Below are 16136 nucleotides of genomic sequence, written 5' to 3'. Positions count from 1 at the left end.
TTTTTTAATCAAGACAGCCTCAATCACACTCTTGGAATAATTGAATTCATGGCTGCACAAGCATGGCTGCTGCAGCAGGGGAAGGATGAGCTTCAGGTTCTGGGGACGGAATGTCAGGAAATGACATTTCAAATGACAAAATATCTCAAAGCAAACAGTAAAAGGAGGCATTAGCATGTAATCTAATTATGATTTTGTAGCTGTGTTTGACTTTTCTAAATGATAAAAGGAAATCTTGATTCATCAGAACTGAATGTTGTTCCAGAGATACCACCTACTAAAAGTACCAAAATCTTGGCTTAATAAAGCATTCTGATATTTATTAAAGTAGAACCAGCAGTTCACTAGCTGACAGATAAACATGTAACACTTCATTTCTTAAGAAGGTGCTTTGCTATATGGTGTCAGGGAGGCATTAAATACTGTTTCATTACAGAGAGGTTACTCCTGTGTGCTTTCCCTGGGGCTGGGGCCTGCAGCTCTTAGGCACAGGCTAGTGAGAGCGACTGTGAAAATGCTGCTGGATCTAGGTGTGCTAGAAATTAAATACTCCTTCCTGTGTTGACAGTAGAAATTCCTCAGAATAGTTCACCTTTCACTGAGGGGACCAGCCTTGGCAGAACCCATAACTAAATACCAGTTAGAGCCTGTACTTTTTTTTTTTTTTTTTTAAAATTCTAAGTATCCTTGATTGAAATGTACAAGTCCAGTAGCTGTGAGTAAATTTAGCTTCTTATTTAACTGCAGTATTCTTAGCTGAAACACATGACCATCAGTAGGCAGCCCATATTTAACTGTACAACAAAATGATGCTTTCTATGGAAACAAGAGGGCGAGCTATAAAGTGGTTATAGTTTCACAAAGTGACTTTTACAGTCAGTGCTGTTTGCTGCAGGTGCACTCTGTTTGACATTCTTTTGTTAATTTTTTTTTGTGTGGAAAATATCCTTCTGAAAACAATCCAATATCTTACATTGAAAGCACAAATTAAAGCACTCATACTTAACCTGTTGCTAACAAAAACATTATTTGTTACGTCTGAATCTGAAATCTGGCAATGTGTACATATAAAACAAACATAAAAAGGCAAATCCTAAAAACAGTATTTACTTACCCAGTAAAACTCCATATGAACGAGTCCTTTCACAGAGTCTTGCCTTTCTGTATTTTGTACCTTTCTTCTACGTATTATTTCATTGTGAGTATAAATAGTAAAATTCTAATTCTTTGTGCCAGTTTTTTGCTAAGTGACATTGAATATTTCTGTAAATAGACATCCTTCCCATATTCTTTTGTAGAATTACACCTGTAGTACTTAAGGCTGAGAGAGCTGTTTTTCAGCACTGAGAAAATACACTGAAAGAAGCAACCCTTTCCCCTGAACCCAGTTATGGCAACACAAAGATGTTTTATGGATATTTATATTGGATAAATAGGTGCAATGAGAAACATCAGATCGTTCAGATAAAAATATTGTCCAATATATCACTGTAATTCAACATCTCATGAAGATTTGAAAGTATGGAATTAAAGCATAAGGTACATGGAGTACTTAAATTATGGCTTGAAATATGTGCAGCATATAGTAAAAACATCAATTTTCTAGTACAACGTATGAGCAATAGATAGACCATCCAGCTGGAGGAGTCATTACACAAGCAAAAAATATCTGCATGCAGAGCAAATAAAGTGGTGAATTAAGAAACAGTGATTTTTAAGGCTTACTGTATAGCAAGGATTTTGCAGTGGGAAATATGCCCTTGGACAGAGACAAACTGTGAAGTCCAGAAACGTGGCAAATTATTTGCTAAAGGCTTTAATAAGCTAGAATCAAGAGTGGTGTAAGGAAGTGCAGTGTTTGTTGATCTTTCTTTTATTTAGAATTCTCTGTAGTAAGATCTAGGAAGAGAAAAGGAGGCTCTTAAAAGCCTAGGCTTATTTACCCCTCTGTATCTCACTGTGCAGCTCCACTACATAGAATGAGAATCGGAAAACATCAACGCAGTATGTACATACTTGTATGTACCTGAGTACCAAGGGATGTGTTCTGTTCAGACAAAGAGCAAAAATAAGGTCTCTGGAGTCCACTTTCCCATAGATTGCATTTCTGTGCTGTTATGTTTCCATTTATTGCAGTGGTCCTATTGTGGTGTTTATTGATACAATAAAATGGAGACAGCATTTGAATAATTAGTGCTTATCACCTTGCAGCAAGTAATGTGAAGAGAGTAGTAAAACAAGGCCAGGCTTGATGGCATTAAAATGGGCTATCATTAAACTGGTTTAAAAGGACTACAGAGGTTGTATTCCAACACCTTGGGATTTCTAGTGTGGTTTTATTATTCTGATGAGGGCAGTCAGAAGAGAGAGACTGCAAGGAGATTTTCTGCATCATATAACGAACTCAAATAACAGTGCATGGATGGATGGATGGATTTCCATCCTGGTGAAGGGCTGTGTGCAGCTGGAGGAGCATTATGTCTTCAGGGGCTAGGTAGCTTGTCAAATAGGACATCCAATTCAAACTTCTGTGACCGAGAGCACCTTTCTGCGTGATTCATACATTGCAGCCTCTCTTCAATAATGTAACGCATGTTTTTTGTTTTTTGAGATAGAAGTCCCTTACTTTATGCAGTGGAAAATCCATTGTGGTTTTTTTTTAATCACCAACTCCCACAGAACAAAATTTCAGTTCAGGGTACACAGCTTAATAAAAACAAGTGTCATTCAACACTCTTGTAAGGTGGGGTTGGAAGATTTGCTTCCTGTTATTTCCTGACAAGCTGCTGAGCTTTTTAGGGATATAGAGTCTGCCCGTGATAGGCTGTCAGTGACTTGTGTTATCAGAATGAGTGGATGTGAGATGAGAAAGCTAATCTCATAAAAGCTAGTACAATGGAAAAATCCAGCCCTCCCAGCATGCTTAGAAATGTGCAGGTGATTTAGAAATGGCCACTTGACCAAGCAATACGCTGCAGTAGGGGAGGGTCCATGGAGAGGAATGGTTATCCTGGCACTCGTGCATTATGCTTTGGGGGCTGTCACCTCCAATCTGGTCCCATGTCTGAACAGTTTCTTCCAAAAGAAATGCAGGCTGTGCACTCAAGGCTGCTCTAGGAGACAGAGCAAAGTAAGGCAGGTGGGGATGTCTGGGCAGTTTGCTTTGGAAATCCACTGCGAATCCAAACTGCAACTGTTGATGTAAAATCACTATAGCAGTGAAGAACAAAGCTCTTGTTGATGTGTTGATCCATGGATCAAAAGGAATTTTACAAATTTGATAAAGATGATTATCGCCGACCAGAACAATGACCTGCTGGTTCATGAGGATGTAGAGAGAGCATCCCTTTCACTGCAGTCAGCTCCTACCCAGAATTTCAAAGTCACTGGTGGAGCAAAGGGCAATGTGGATCTGGCAGTAATGCTTTTTCTTTTTTATCACACCATGCTACACGCTTTACCTTTCTCTCATCTTAGCTTATTTCCCAATGCATGTATCAATTTTGAATATATGGAACAAGAAAGGAAATAAACCAAACACCTGCCAGGCTGATGGTTTGATCAATACGCATGCTTTAGATGCAGGTACTTGACAGAAGGGAGCTTCCAGTCACAAGTGAAAGAACAAATCACTGAGAACAAAGCAATCCCCATGGCCAATTCTCACAGCAACTTTGCTGTCTCCCGTCCAGCACACGAACCTCAGCCAAGGGTGCGTGTTCATGCTTGGGCACGCGAGCAATTCCTCTGAGCTTACACTGAAAATTTCAGCTGCTTTAGCTTCTTCTCACACACGCTTTGCTTTCTTTGTTGTCTATTCTAAAAAACTTAGGAACTCCTGATGAAAATCCTTTCAGAGGCAGAGCAAGACATGGCACCTCCTTCCATGACGCAGGCAGTAGTGACTTGACTGCAAACGCTCATTTTCTGTCCTTCCTCACAAACGAACTAAACACTTTCCTCTTCTTTTGTGATGCTGTAATCTGTCAGCAGCGTAATGCTGATTTCTGAGCCGTGTGTGCTCCCTGTGACTGACAGAGCTCTGGGGGGTGAATTGCTGTGGGGAGCGCTGGGAGGCTTTGCGCGAAGCTTGGCCTTGCAGCACAAGACTTGCTTCTTAAAATGTTGGCGGAAACTTTTACTCAGCCAATAAAGAGCAAAAGGATTGACACAGGAATTGCTGAAGGCCAAGGCACGGGAAAAAATGGTAACTATCAGATGAAAGGTAGAAGCATCTACAGAAGCATGGTATGTAAAAGAGCGGTATAGGTAGAGGATGTGGTTGGGCAACCAGCAAAAGGCAAACAAAGCAACAAGCACCAGCACTGTTTTTGCAACTCTCTTGCGGGATTCGATCTACAAGAAAATAATGCATATCTGGTATTAATGGCAATTAATTACAGTTACGTAGTTGGTGCTGATTTTCAGAGGAGATAAAATCATTAGTGACCAAAAAGAGCAAAACAGCAGAGGGAAAAAAAAGGAAAAAAAAGGAAGAAAAAGGAGAAGAAAAAAAGAAAATAAATATATTTTATTATTTTTAAAGGAAGTCTTTCCAGTGGAGCACATTCCCTTTCCGCTATAAAGCACATGGGAATCTCATCTAGTGTAGGGTTTGAAAGCACAATGCTTGGCATGTCAGGTAACAAGGATGAGGTCTTACAGTTTAGAATTCAACATTGTTAACTCCTGAGTTTTATAGGATCATAATAAAGCAAAGCAAACTCTATCTCTCTTTAGGAAACCATGTACAATCACAATTGAGTTTATGAGTCATATGCATGTGCGTAAGCACACAGCTGAATTTGAATTGCTAATATGGGTTTATGGAGAATTTTACTCATCTGTTTGTGCATACTATCAGGAAAAGGCTTTGCACTCAGGAATGAAGACTTCAATCAGCATGTTAGATTCTGGAAAAATTGACACTTCAGTGCTTGATCATAACTTACCTGCTTACGGGCATGACCGTGTTCTTCTGCTGGCATGTTGAATGTACTTTTGTATAAAGTTCTGGCGATAAGAAAATAATAGACAGAAATAACAGCCAGTGGCACAATGTAGAACACAAGGAAGCAAACCAGGGAGTGCACTTCCTGCAGTATCTTCTCAGATACAGGGTAGGGAGCACATGCCTCAAAAGTTACATTTTTCTCAGGATTGCTGAAAGAATACAAATCTGAAAAAACAGCCTCGGGGATAGCAAATACCATGGAGACAATCCACACACAGCCAGCTTTACAGCAGGTCTTCAGGAGCGCGTCCGAGGTCTGCAGCTCCAGGGGCTTAACAATGGCTCTGTACCTGGAAGCAACCAACGCCATGGTCAGAGTACAGTAGTAGTGCCAGCTCTGATCATGCACACTGACTGCAGATAATGGCATCTCTGTTTTGGCTAAAGTTGTAGGAATCATCTTGGAAATGGAACAGATCGTAGCTTTTTATAATTCAAATGGAAGTGCGAAGGTTGATTTTGAATGTATTATTTTAATGAGTTGGCTGGCAGAACTTATCGTCAAAGCCTTCCTAAGTAAAAGTGCCTTCTACTGTTTAGATTAGAATCAGTAAAAGGAATCCTCTCTCCTATTTTCACGATCATCTCTCCTATTTTCATGGCACTGCACCGAAAGTGAAATGAGGGAATTAGTTTGAGAACTGGTTTATAAATACTTGAAACCAAGCACGTGTACTTTGTTCTCCTCAGTGTTCATAAGACCCCAGTGAGTGTAGCGATCTTACTCAAAGTAATGCTCAGGTGTTCATTCACATTTATAAAATATGAGCTAATTCTGCTGTTGATACATGGCCTGTGTGATTCAGCCACATGTGGACTGAGTCACACATTTGAGAAACTTTAGGTGAATCTATGGATGTGTGAAAATCAGTGTGGAAAGGAAGACAGAAAAGAGAAAGAGAAGACAGAAGACAGAAAAGGGCCTTCCAGGGGGCCACCAGATGGCATGAAAGGAGATATGAAGAAAAATCCAGAGAACAAGACAGCGTAGTTATACCATTTTGCACAAGCTGAAGCTGATTTTCTCTTTCTCCTCTAGGCAAGCTTAAATAGAAAACTGCATGCTGGACTGTAATTTATCATATAAACACAATCTTTATTGAACTTAAGGTCTTCTAGCGTGCTGGAACCTGATTATGTACAGGATTCATGTTCTGAACTAAGTAAGTTTACCATATAGTTATCCTGTGAAAACATTGTGCGGAGTACTTTCACAACAGCTACTATGAAGAATCAAGTATGGAAGTGAGAGCCCTGATGATGGATGCCATGCTGACTTCGTGTGGGACTAAGACCTTGGAACTGTGATAGATAGTTCAATGAAAACATCAGCTTGATATTCATCTAAATGTTAGGAACTGTTAGGAAAGCAACAGCAAGAAAAAAAGAGATACTGTGCAATTCCCTGTATCTCTGGTTCTGGCAACTCGTGGATACCATGTGCTGTTCTGCACACCTTATCTCAGAAAAACATACTAAGGATGAAACACAAAATGGATGGCCTGGAGAGGACTGATATGAGTTGTTGAGTCTTTCAGCACAAGAGTTGGGGCTATCAAATGAAGCCACATTGAAAACAAAACAAAACAAAACAAAAACAAAAAGAGAGAATGAAAGGAAGAGTCAGTGCAAGTTATTGCTAAACAAGTTCAAGAAGACACTGAGAAAGGGCAAAGAAGAGACATCCATTGAGGTTACAAAGCAGACAGAAACTACATCTGCTCTGAGGTCATCTGAAGGCTTAGGGAGTTGGTGCAGTGCTGTGTCAACACCATCTTCTTATTCTCCCTGTCTTTTCTTGTCCTTGTATTACCACTGCTGGACTCTGAGTACTGGCCCACATGACCCTTAGTCTGTCCCAATACAGCCAGTGTTACATTGGCTGATTTTGTTGTCAGAGCACGGTAGCAGTAGCATTGCTTGGGATTTAATGTCTGCACACGTGAGCTACTTGCTGTTACATCCAATCCTCTACTGCTGGCACGCAAAAGGAGAATCTTTCCTTTGCTAATACTAAAATACTAAATACTTAATACTAACTGATAAAATCATCAGCTTGTGCTCATTGGACTGAAATCTCGTCATAGTATTGTTCGTTCAGAAAGGAGGTGCACTTTAAACAGATTATTCAGCATCTCCTGACACAAGTCAGATGGGAGCACTGATCCCTACCAACAGTGCTTCGTTTGTAACCTGAATTTAATTTCAGGACATCTGTGCTAAAGTATATAAAGGAAGAAGTATAAAAGCAGTGAGCACAAAGCAGAGAAAACACTTGAGTTGTGGCATAGTGTTAGTGTCAGTGTTATCTCACACTAAGAACTCACCAATCTGAAAATTACTATAGCGTTGCTGTAGCCATTAAGTCAGGAGAGTCAGGAAAGTAGTTTGTCTCACAGTCTGTTCTGAGTTTCCTTTTGGCTTTCTGTGCCACATGTCAGACCTTTCAGCTGTAAGAGCCTCACTGAGTGCAGACAGTAAGACAAAGGATTTCCACTCTGTTATTTTCAGTTCAGTTTTTCATCTTCATTGACTACTTTAGAGCACCACTAGATAGCACCAATATACTGTCTTTTCCCTGCCTTAAACAATTTACTTTTTCTGTGCAACAGAGAAAAAGAAATCATACTGTACTTCAAGCTAATAAAAGGTCAGAAGACTTACGGACTTTTTCTCACTTCACTCCATTAAAAAGAACTGCTCCAATTTTTCTAACACATTTTTAAGTTAAATGGGAGAGTCACAATGTGCCATTTAATACTTAGCAAAACAATCATCTCTGCTCTTCTATTCATTCCTAACTTCACACCTGAGGCAATTCAGATGCATCAGACCCACCTGTCAGCACTGAGAACAGTCAGTGTGAACACTGATACTCCAACTGATGTTAACTGGATGAAAGACAGCAGCTTGCACCCAATTCTTCCGAAGATCCAGGTATCCACAATGTACCGTGTTGCATCTACAGGCACGCAAGTTAATAAAAGCAGCAGGTCTCCAAATGCCAAGCTGGTGATGAAGATATTTGGAACCGTCTGCATTGATTTAATCTTGAAAAAGACTTTGATGAGTATAGCATTTCCAAGGAGACCCACTGAAATGATCACAGCATATGTAACATAAATTGTGCACAGTATTTCTAATCCTGGAAAGGAGTCTTCAGTCCATTTTTCATTTGTTGTTTCATTATCAATGATTGATTTCAGTTCCGTACCATTTGTAGCTGCACACAACGTCTGATTAGATGGATGCAAGGATACTTGAGACATTTCTTTAACCATCTCTTCTCCTCAGGCTGGACTTAATTTGAACAAAAAATTGTCTAATACTCAGCTTGCAGCATATCAGCAAGGTCAGCACAGAGGTACGGGTTAGTGCCTGAAGTGAAGGTTCCCGCTGCACGTTAACTACCTTCATCCCCTTCTGGGTCTCCAAACGTGCCTAGGATAAATGCACACAGATCTTCTTCTGAACTGTGTAGGAGGTGGAGAATTTTTTTATTGGCTTTTCAGCTAGTGGAGCAGGGAGGGAGGAGGAAAAAAGAGAAAGAGGGTTTCTTTAAAGATCCTAGCAGAAATTGTGTCTTTTTCTGGGAGGTACCTGGCAAATAAGTATTGTATTCTATTTACTGTATCAGAAGGATTCAGAAAGTGCCTAGCAAATCTTTACTCATATTTTTCAAAATATTTTGGAAAGGAAATAAAATGAAAACTTGACATAGTTTTCTGAACTGTACAGGTAAGCACGGAATATATTGATTTAACATAAAACTCTACAGTATACCTTGATGGCAGATAAAGAAATATCTCAAATTATAGATGGTATTTGTTTAAAAAAGCCTTAGAGACAGCCCGTGCCTGTCTGTGCTCTGATTGCTGTTTCCATCACTGAAATGCAGTGACTTTCCAAAAGGCAATATCCGTAATCCTGCTGGCACTTATATGAAAGTTTATGTTTGTCCCCTGAAACTGTCTAGTTGACAATAAAGCCATAATTTATGCTGCTGTTTGAGCAGGCTTACAGATAGCTGCAGTGCAGAAGCCTACTACTGTCTTGCAATAGTCGTCGTATTTAGAGGCTTTGAATGGTACAACTGATGATTCAAGTCTGTTGAGAGAAAAATCACTTTTTATGGTGCTGTCTCAATCTCACGTGTTAGTATGATGGGTTTTATTATCTTTAGATAAATCAACAGTCAAATCTGAAACTGCTCTGTGACAAGCCTCTGATTAACTTTACTGTAAACTAAGGGAATGGAATGGGACCTGTTGGATTAAATCTTCATAAATTAAGAAGACTTATTTCTAAATAATGAAATAGGAAAGGATGTCAAAGGGCTGAGTTTTATGTCTTGAAGATGAAGATCAGTAGCTGGAGTGTTTTTTCCTCCAGACTGTTCTTCAGCTGTGACGTTGGAGTGGAGAACATCATCTGCTCAAATCAGTAAAGCAGTCTTATGGCCCTTTATCTTTAGCTACACACACACGCAAATTAAGCTTCTTTCATTTAGAGAAAAAAAAAAAATCCTCTAATTTCCATTCTCCTAATTCCATAGCAAGCCGTGCAGATGCTGTGGAAAGCAGACCATGCTATGGCCAGGTGGAAGAAGGAGTCACTGATATAGAAGGGATGTAGGGGTTAAAGATTCCAATTATGTTTTTGCAAGTGCTTTTAGAAGAGGAGTTCTTGTCACGATCAACCATAATATGTCCCTTTACACAGGCACAGTACGTAGGTTGCTCACAGATTTAGGTGCCTTTGAAGATGTCTGATTATGTTGTCCACCTACACCAGCATAGTACTGTGCATTATATTTAATACAGAGTTCAGCATCTAAAGCAGATTGTGACAGCTTAGTGTCAGATACTTATATAAAATGTTTAGGTTTCCTGTGTAGGTGAAGCAGAGTATCAGCAAACATTAGGAACTAATTGCTATCCACCAAGTGTTGAGCTCTCAAGGGCAGCATCTGAGTGAAATATCAGGTGTTTAGCTACAGCTGGGATTGAGCTGAAAGAAGCTCCATACTTGTCTTGATTTGCACAAGGGGTTGATTGGTGCAAGAAGGCTCGGTTGGCAGCATAGATCCCAACCTTGGGCGGTCCCAGGGCTCTCAGATCCATCAGGTATGGGCTGACAACACGGGATCTGAGGTTCAGTTGAATCTGTTCTTTCATTTTGTACAGGAAAGCAACCCCAGAAAGGAGCAAGGGCTTAAAATCCTGCTTACTGCTGGTACTTTGTGCACTGTTTATCCAGAACTGGACCTGAACTAAATATGTGAACCTATATTAATCATATATACTATATGAACTATGTGTTCAGGCTGGTGCTTCACACTGTGTGAGCCTGTCCTACCTGGGAGCACATTTTCCTGCCCTCTCTCTATCAGGGCACAGTACTTATTTCTCACCAACTTCACAGCTGTGAGAAATTCTGCTTGGCTTTCCTTTCTGTTGAAAGATTGTATTTTCCCCAACTTACTGCCTTCTTGATGGAATATGGCAGACAGAAGCTCTTTTCTTTCTCGCAGTTCTTCCTACAGAGCTGATAGTACTGTGGGATTTTGCTGGGGCCAGGTTCTTTTTATAGAGTGTGAGATTTTTCTTAATTGATTGTTAGGAGGTACAAAATATTATTTTGAAACACACACAAAATATTGTTCTTTGGACCGAAGGAAATCCAGGAAAATGGAAGGGTGGTCAGTAAGCATTAAATACGCAGTCTATGATGGGAGAATTTCAATGTTTATTTCATGAATTTCTATGTGCTTTCATTGGTTTCATGGGTGCAAACCAGGCAGGGGGAAACACACTGCATTCTTAGCTCAGATTCCAATGGCTTTCAGATTTGAATTGAATATCCATCTAGATAGGAAAAGAATGGCATTGTTATTACAAAGAGTAAACAACTCCAAGGTATTATGTTAGAACTCTGTCTTGATGTAAAGAGAAAAGCAAGTGGGGTAATTTGGAGCACTGTTTGAAGTACCAAGCTTCACAGAAGAGGATTGCTCCTTCTGAACTCTGTGCTGCAAAATTGTGCGAATAAAGCACTCAAGAGTGTATCATTCAGCTATACTTTTTAATGCAAATTTTCTGTTTTAATGCAGTGTGACTGCTGACTTAAAGTCATTACCATGTGCTGTGTTAGTGTCACCCACTCAGAAAAATCTCTTTCAGAACCATTTGCTCCACACCATCCCAAAATACGGAGAACACAGCCAAAATCTTAACTCCTATTAAATAAATTGTCTTGCTAACGTTGTAATTATCCCGTGCAGCACATTTTCATTATTTCGGCATGCACTGGTCGTGCAGAGTTGATTGTTATTTACTCAAATATGTCAAACTGCTTTGTAGCTGGAGCAGTAGGAATTCAGGATTGATACAGAGAAGACTACGGCTCCATCAGCCAACCTCTTCTTCAGTTTTATTTGTATCACTGCTGCACAGAACTATTTAATTGACTTAATTTTTTATTTCTGTCTCAAATGCGTTTTTGACCCTTGCTTTACTGCTCTCTCCCAGCAGTGTTGCCATCTGTTTATTGCTTGCTGACATATCTGCTGCCTATCCATGGAGCAAACTGGTGTTTATGTTCTTGGGGTATTGACAATAGAGAGATACAGAACAGCTTGTCTGTCCTGGTATGTGGAGCCAGTCTTCAGTTTTGGTAGACTGTTGTAGCATCCTTTCTTAAAAAGGTGTATCTCTGATTAAGAGCTCTATTCCAGATGAGCCTGATTGCCAGCCACTTGTCCATCCTTAGCAGTGCCCAGGTCCATCTAAATCTATTCCCTCCAGGTTTGCGACTCTCAATAACCTTTCTTGCAGTTTGCCTGCTGTTGACATAAATGTGAAGGAGGGTTTTCTCTGCTCCATCAGCAGCTCCAGCAATGAAGCCAGAATCTGCAGCTGTAACCAGAGTCATCTGAAATAAAGATTTCTTCCGTTGTGTTTTGCTGTTGCTTTCACAGAGAACCGTGTCTGTCTGACTGAAGAGCAATGCAATTCTTTCATGACCTTAACTCCTCATCCTCTTGTTTTGAGCATCACCTTTGTGTTGGGAAAGGAGCACCTGCTATAGGAACAGCAGTCTGGCAGGGATGGGAGTGTGCTTTGTTTCTGAACTGAACCTTTGGTACCTTCTCTTCAAATAGAAACTGTCAATAGCATGCCACGTAATGGCAAGTTGAGGGGACAAAGAGTCTCACAGCTGAGGTCAATGAAGTTTGTATCCAGTAGTTATTGCACAGGCAGTGTGATTTCTTCAATCCATTTTCAGGAAGACAAGTATTTAGTGGGAAAGAATGAATGCACACCCAGATGAGCTCTGCTGTCAGAGACAGTCATCCATGTTTAGAGCAAATTACCAGCAAATCCAGGGCCATTTCCAGTTCTGTTCTGTCTGGAATGAATCATTTCCATGTGCTACATCTGAATCCCTCCTTAAACAGGGAGAACATTTTCTCCCCATTTCTTCAGACGTTGATGTCTGAGCTACCAAGTACCAGGAAATGAGGAGGAATGATGCAGAAGGCACTGTTTGTGCTGTATTTCTTCAGTCGTGAGAACAGAGCTTGGTTTCAATATCTGTCAATCTGATATTATTCACCAATATATGGGTCATTGACTTCAGTGATATCTTGTTGGTGAAAACCTAAGAAAATAGCTTCCAATTTTGTTACAAAGTCTAAATCCAGAGTGTTCAGCACAGTCAGTGGGACTCAGCCTGACTATGATGCAATCTCACTGATCAATGGTTCCAAACATCTTTCATCCCATTCTCCCCACTCCATTCCCATTCCAAGAGTTTCCTCGGTCAGCTTCAGTGTGAGAATGGTTAATGAAATACTGCTGTCATTTGTCAGACAAGAGAGAAAAAGAAAAATTAAGATATATCCTTGAATTTCTTCTGTTATGGGAACAATCCAGGAATGAAATAATATAGCGAGCGTAGTTCTGTTGGGCATCCTTGAAACACTCAGTGATACATGAGATTTAAAACCATCAGAGTGCCATTACATGTGGAATACTTTCTGATAGTTAAAAGCACAGAGTATTATGCAATGGGTAATTATCTTCCTGGTGTTTTGACTTCTAATCTCAGTTCCTTTCCCATAATGACATTTCTTAGTGTCCTCATAATAATAACCACCTTCTAAATTTAGAAGGAGTTTTACATTTTGAGCATAAATGTACCTAAGATGCCAATCATTACTGTATGTGATTTATAAACTGCCAGAAGAAAATGTAAACAAGTTTACTGACCCTCAACTGTCACCCTGTGTAATATTTATCTACCTGATGGTTATCAGCATGCTGTAAATGCATTGAGGTAGAAGGCAGCTTTGGGCAGCTGTCCTTGGCTGAGTTGTAGGGTAGGGGTTTGCGGTGGTTTAAACAGCAGTAAGGCTTTCTGGAGGTTTTATTATCATTTTTTATTTGCTTTACCCACAACAGCATTGTCTAACCCACTGTTGCAACCCACTGAGATCTGACACCAAATAATTGCTTTTGTGGATAGATCAACTTTTAGATATCTTTCTTTCATCAGCTTAAAATAGAGCAGACGTTTTGCATTTTCTGGTGTACGTATGGCTCAAAATAAGCAATTTAGAAAAAACTGAGAATGACTTAGATATGAAAGGAGTTTTCAGATTGTTGCTTTCCTGGATAGTGAGCAGAGAGCTCCGGCACCATCGAAATGGTAACGCAGTGCGCACCAGCAGCTCTGCTCCCAGCCAGAGCTGTGGGAGCATTCCCGTCACCTGAAATCCTCAGGATGTGAATCAGAAGTGCAGGGCAATTTCCTTTCAGATTTGCCTTTGTACATGTCCTCTCCCTGCAAAAAACATCAGCGCACAATTCTGTGACAGAATGTCAGCATTGATACATTGGAGAAGAGCGAATGTAGTGGTGACAGTGCAGAAGATATTATTTCAGCCCAGCGAAAATTATACATCTTCATTCTGGATGACAACCTAAACAATGCCATGCTTGAAACATAAATGATATCCTGTTTAGCTGGAAAAGCTATTAGGCACATGATGGAGAGTGGAAGTGAGCTAACCGCCCTCCTAGAACAAACAGCGCTTTGCATTTCCCATGAGCGAGCTGACAGGTTTTTAAAAATTTACTTCCAGATTTCACTTTTCAAATAGAAAAGAGAAAATCAACAGTGCCAGTTGAGAACTGAGCCAGCTCTGTGCCGCACTGCTTGCTCCTCTTCCCACCAGCACAGCTCCACAGGAAGCCTCACCAATCCACCAGCATTCCCAGCAGTGTCCCAAGGACCCCAGCCCTTGTTTAGCAAAAGCTTTAGAAAATCCGTTTTGCATTTTATCAGGAATGAAAGAAAGCAGTGACAGTTATGCAGATGAGGCCAGGCTCACATTGCTTTCACATGGATTCTCTTTGGCTGCCATTTTATTTTGTTAGAATGACTGAAAGCAGAGTTACCAGGACCTTCTGCAGCTCTTCCAGTCCGTCCTTTGCTCTAAGGCAAAATCAAGCTTGCTTTCACCAGCTCTGGCAGACACTTGACTTAGGACCATACTGTACGTGCTTTTAAGACCTGCAATGATGGCAATTTCATGTGCTCTCTAAACCACTTATCCTGGAGTTACTGGTCCTTAAAATTAGAAGTCATTACCTAATGTCTCATCCAAATTTAAGCCTATTCTGTTCTGTCCTATGAAGTATATATGAGAAGAATTAACTGCACAGAGGAGAACAGTGAGGGTGGTAGAGAAAGGAACAAGGTCAGGCTGTCCATTCTCATCAGGCCTGGGGATACCACCACAAAGGCACGTTAATAAGTGGCAGCTCGGGAAGGGCTGAAGCTCCTGTTCCCCTGAGATCCTCCCACCATAACCCTCACTGGCCAGCCCATGGTGGCACATGTATTGTGGTCAGCAGCAGGCTGTGGAACAATGAGTTTGCAGAGGATTACAGTTCAATTGACCAGCATCTTCAACTGTATTTCATTCTAATTTTCTAATTTCTTTTTCCTCGTTGAAAACAATTTTAAGTGACAAACAAGTGGGTGCTAGGTGGAACTGATTTGTCTGTTTTTAATGCCAACGTTTCTCCGGAAAGCCAAGGATCTGAAAGTGGTCGGTCTGATTTCAAGTGGGTTGGCTGTAGCTACTGTACATTGAAATATTCATCTTTTCCACTAATTGCTGTGTGGGAGCTATTCACAGAATGAAAGAACCTTTTGTTTTTGCTGTCATACATATCAGCTCGAAGATGTTGTTCCATTATGCTTTTTCTTCTCTGCCACTGGTAACTGTTAGTATTTTACTATATCAACAATTATAAAAAAATAAAATCTTCACTTGAGTGATCCGGAGAAGGGCATTCAAAACTGAAACTAGGATTTGGTTATGCAGGAAATTACTGCTTCAGGCACGCTCATTGAAATGAAGACCTTCTTCAGCAAGAGGGGAGAGCCCGGTCCTCAGGATGGTGTATTTCTTCTTTCTACTGCTGTGATCAAATTCCATCTTTCATGACCACAGACCTGACCCAGCTCCTACTGCAGGTACTGAAGGGACTCTGCAGAGATGTGTGAGCTGCACTTGGGTCACAAACAAAGGCAGAAGTTAATACCAGGAGTAAATGCCAAGCAGTTTTGTTCCAACCTGTAGTGCTGTACTGTTGTGATGTTATGAAATAGACTTCACCTCCTGCTGGATTCAGGAGGCTGTTATTGTCTGGATTTTATTTTTTTATTGTTTTATTTTTTGCAGGAGAGGTAATTGGATACCTTTATCACGCGCATGAATGCCCATTACAGGTAGGAATTTCTGTTGTTCTCAATTCCAGATTCCATTTGAAGGTACAAGGCAATGCTTTCAAACTTGTAAGCAGATATCTAATCATCTTTGAGAGTTCTAAATCCCAGGTGGCAGTGCCAGCACAGCTGAAAACAAAGATATACAGTTGACAGGAACACCTTGGAAAACCAAGTCCAATTTCTTAATGCAGAAGTTGATCAAAATCCATTTTGAAGGAGTAAGGAAAGACACTGCTTGAGGAGCCTAACCATCTGTTCCAGAGACAGCCAGCTAATGGGCTCATAAATATGACTTGAAACTCAATATTCTGGGTAT

The 16136-nt window shown here is 40.4% G+C and overlaps 1 protein-coding gene across 1 annotated transcript; it reads right to left on the bottom strand.

Moving 5' to 3' along the window:
• Positions 1-22: 22 nt before the first annotated feature.
• On the bottom strand, positions 23-8498 carry BRS3 (bombesin receptor subtype 3). Its single transcript, XM_003208321.3, has 3 exons — positions 7853-8498; positions 4953-5304; positions 23-4356 (listed from the first exon to the last, which is right to left on the bottom strand). The coding sequence occupies exons 1-3, from the start codon at positions 8293-8295 to the stop codon at positions 3949-3951; spliced, it is 1203 nt and encodes a 400-aa protein (XP_003208369.2). The 5' UTR covers positions 8296-8498; the 3' UTR covers positions 23-3948.
• Positions 8499-16136: the final 7638 nt, after the last annotated feature.

This window comes from Meleagris gallopavo, chromosome 9 (assembly GCF_000146605.3).
Source record: "Meleagris gallopavo isolate NT-WF06-2002-E0010 breed Aviagen turkey brand Nicholas breeding stock chromosome 9, Turkey_5.1, whole genome shotgun sequence".
NCBI classification, from domain to species: domain Eukaryota; kingdom Metazoa; phylum Chordata; class Aves; order Galliformes; family Phasianidae; genus Meleagris; species Meleagris gallopavo.
This window is presented reverse-complemented; position numbering and strand designations above follow the sequence as displayed.

Coding starts and splice junctions, on each gene's coding strand:
- BRS3 (XM_003208321.3), bottom strand. CDS start 8,295: ATGGTTAAAGAAATGTCTCAAGTATCCTTGCATCCATCTAATCAGACG. Junction 5,305..7,852: donor ACTGTTCTCAGTGCTGACAG/GTGGGTCTGATG, acceptor GGTTGCTTCCAG/GTACAGAGCCATTGTTAAGC. Junction 4,357..4,952: donor ACGGTCATGCCCGTAAGCAG/GTAAGTTATGAT, acceptor ATTTTCTTGTAG/ATCGAATCCCGCAAGAGAGT.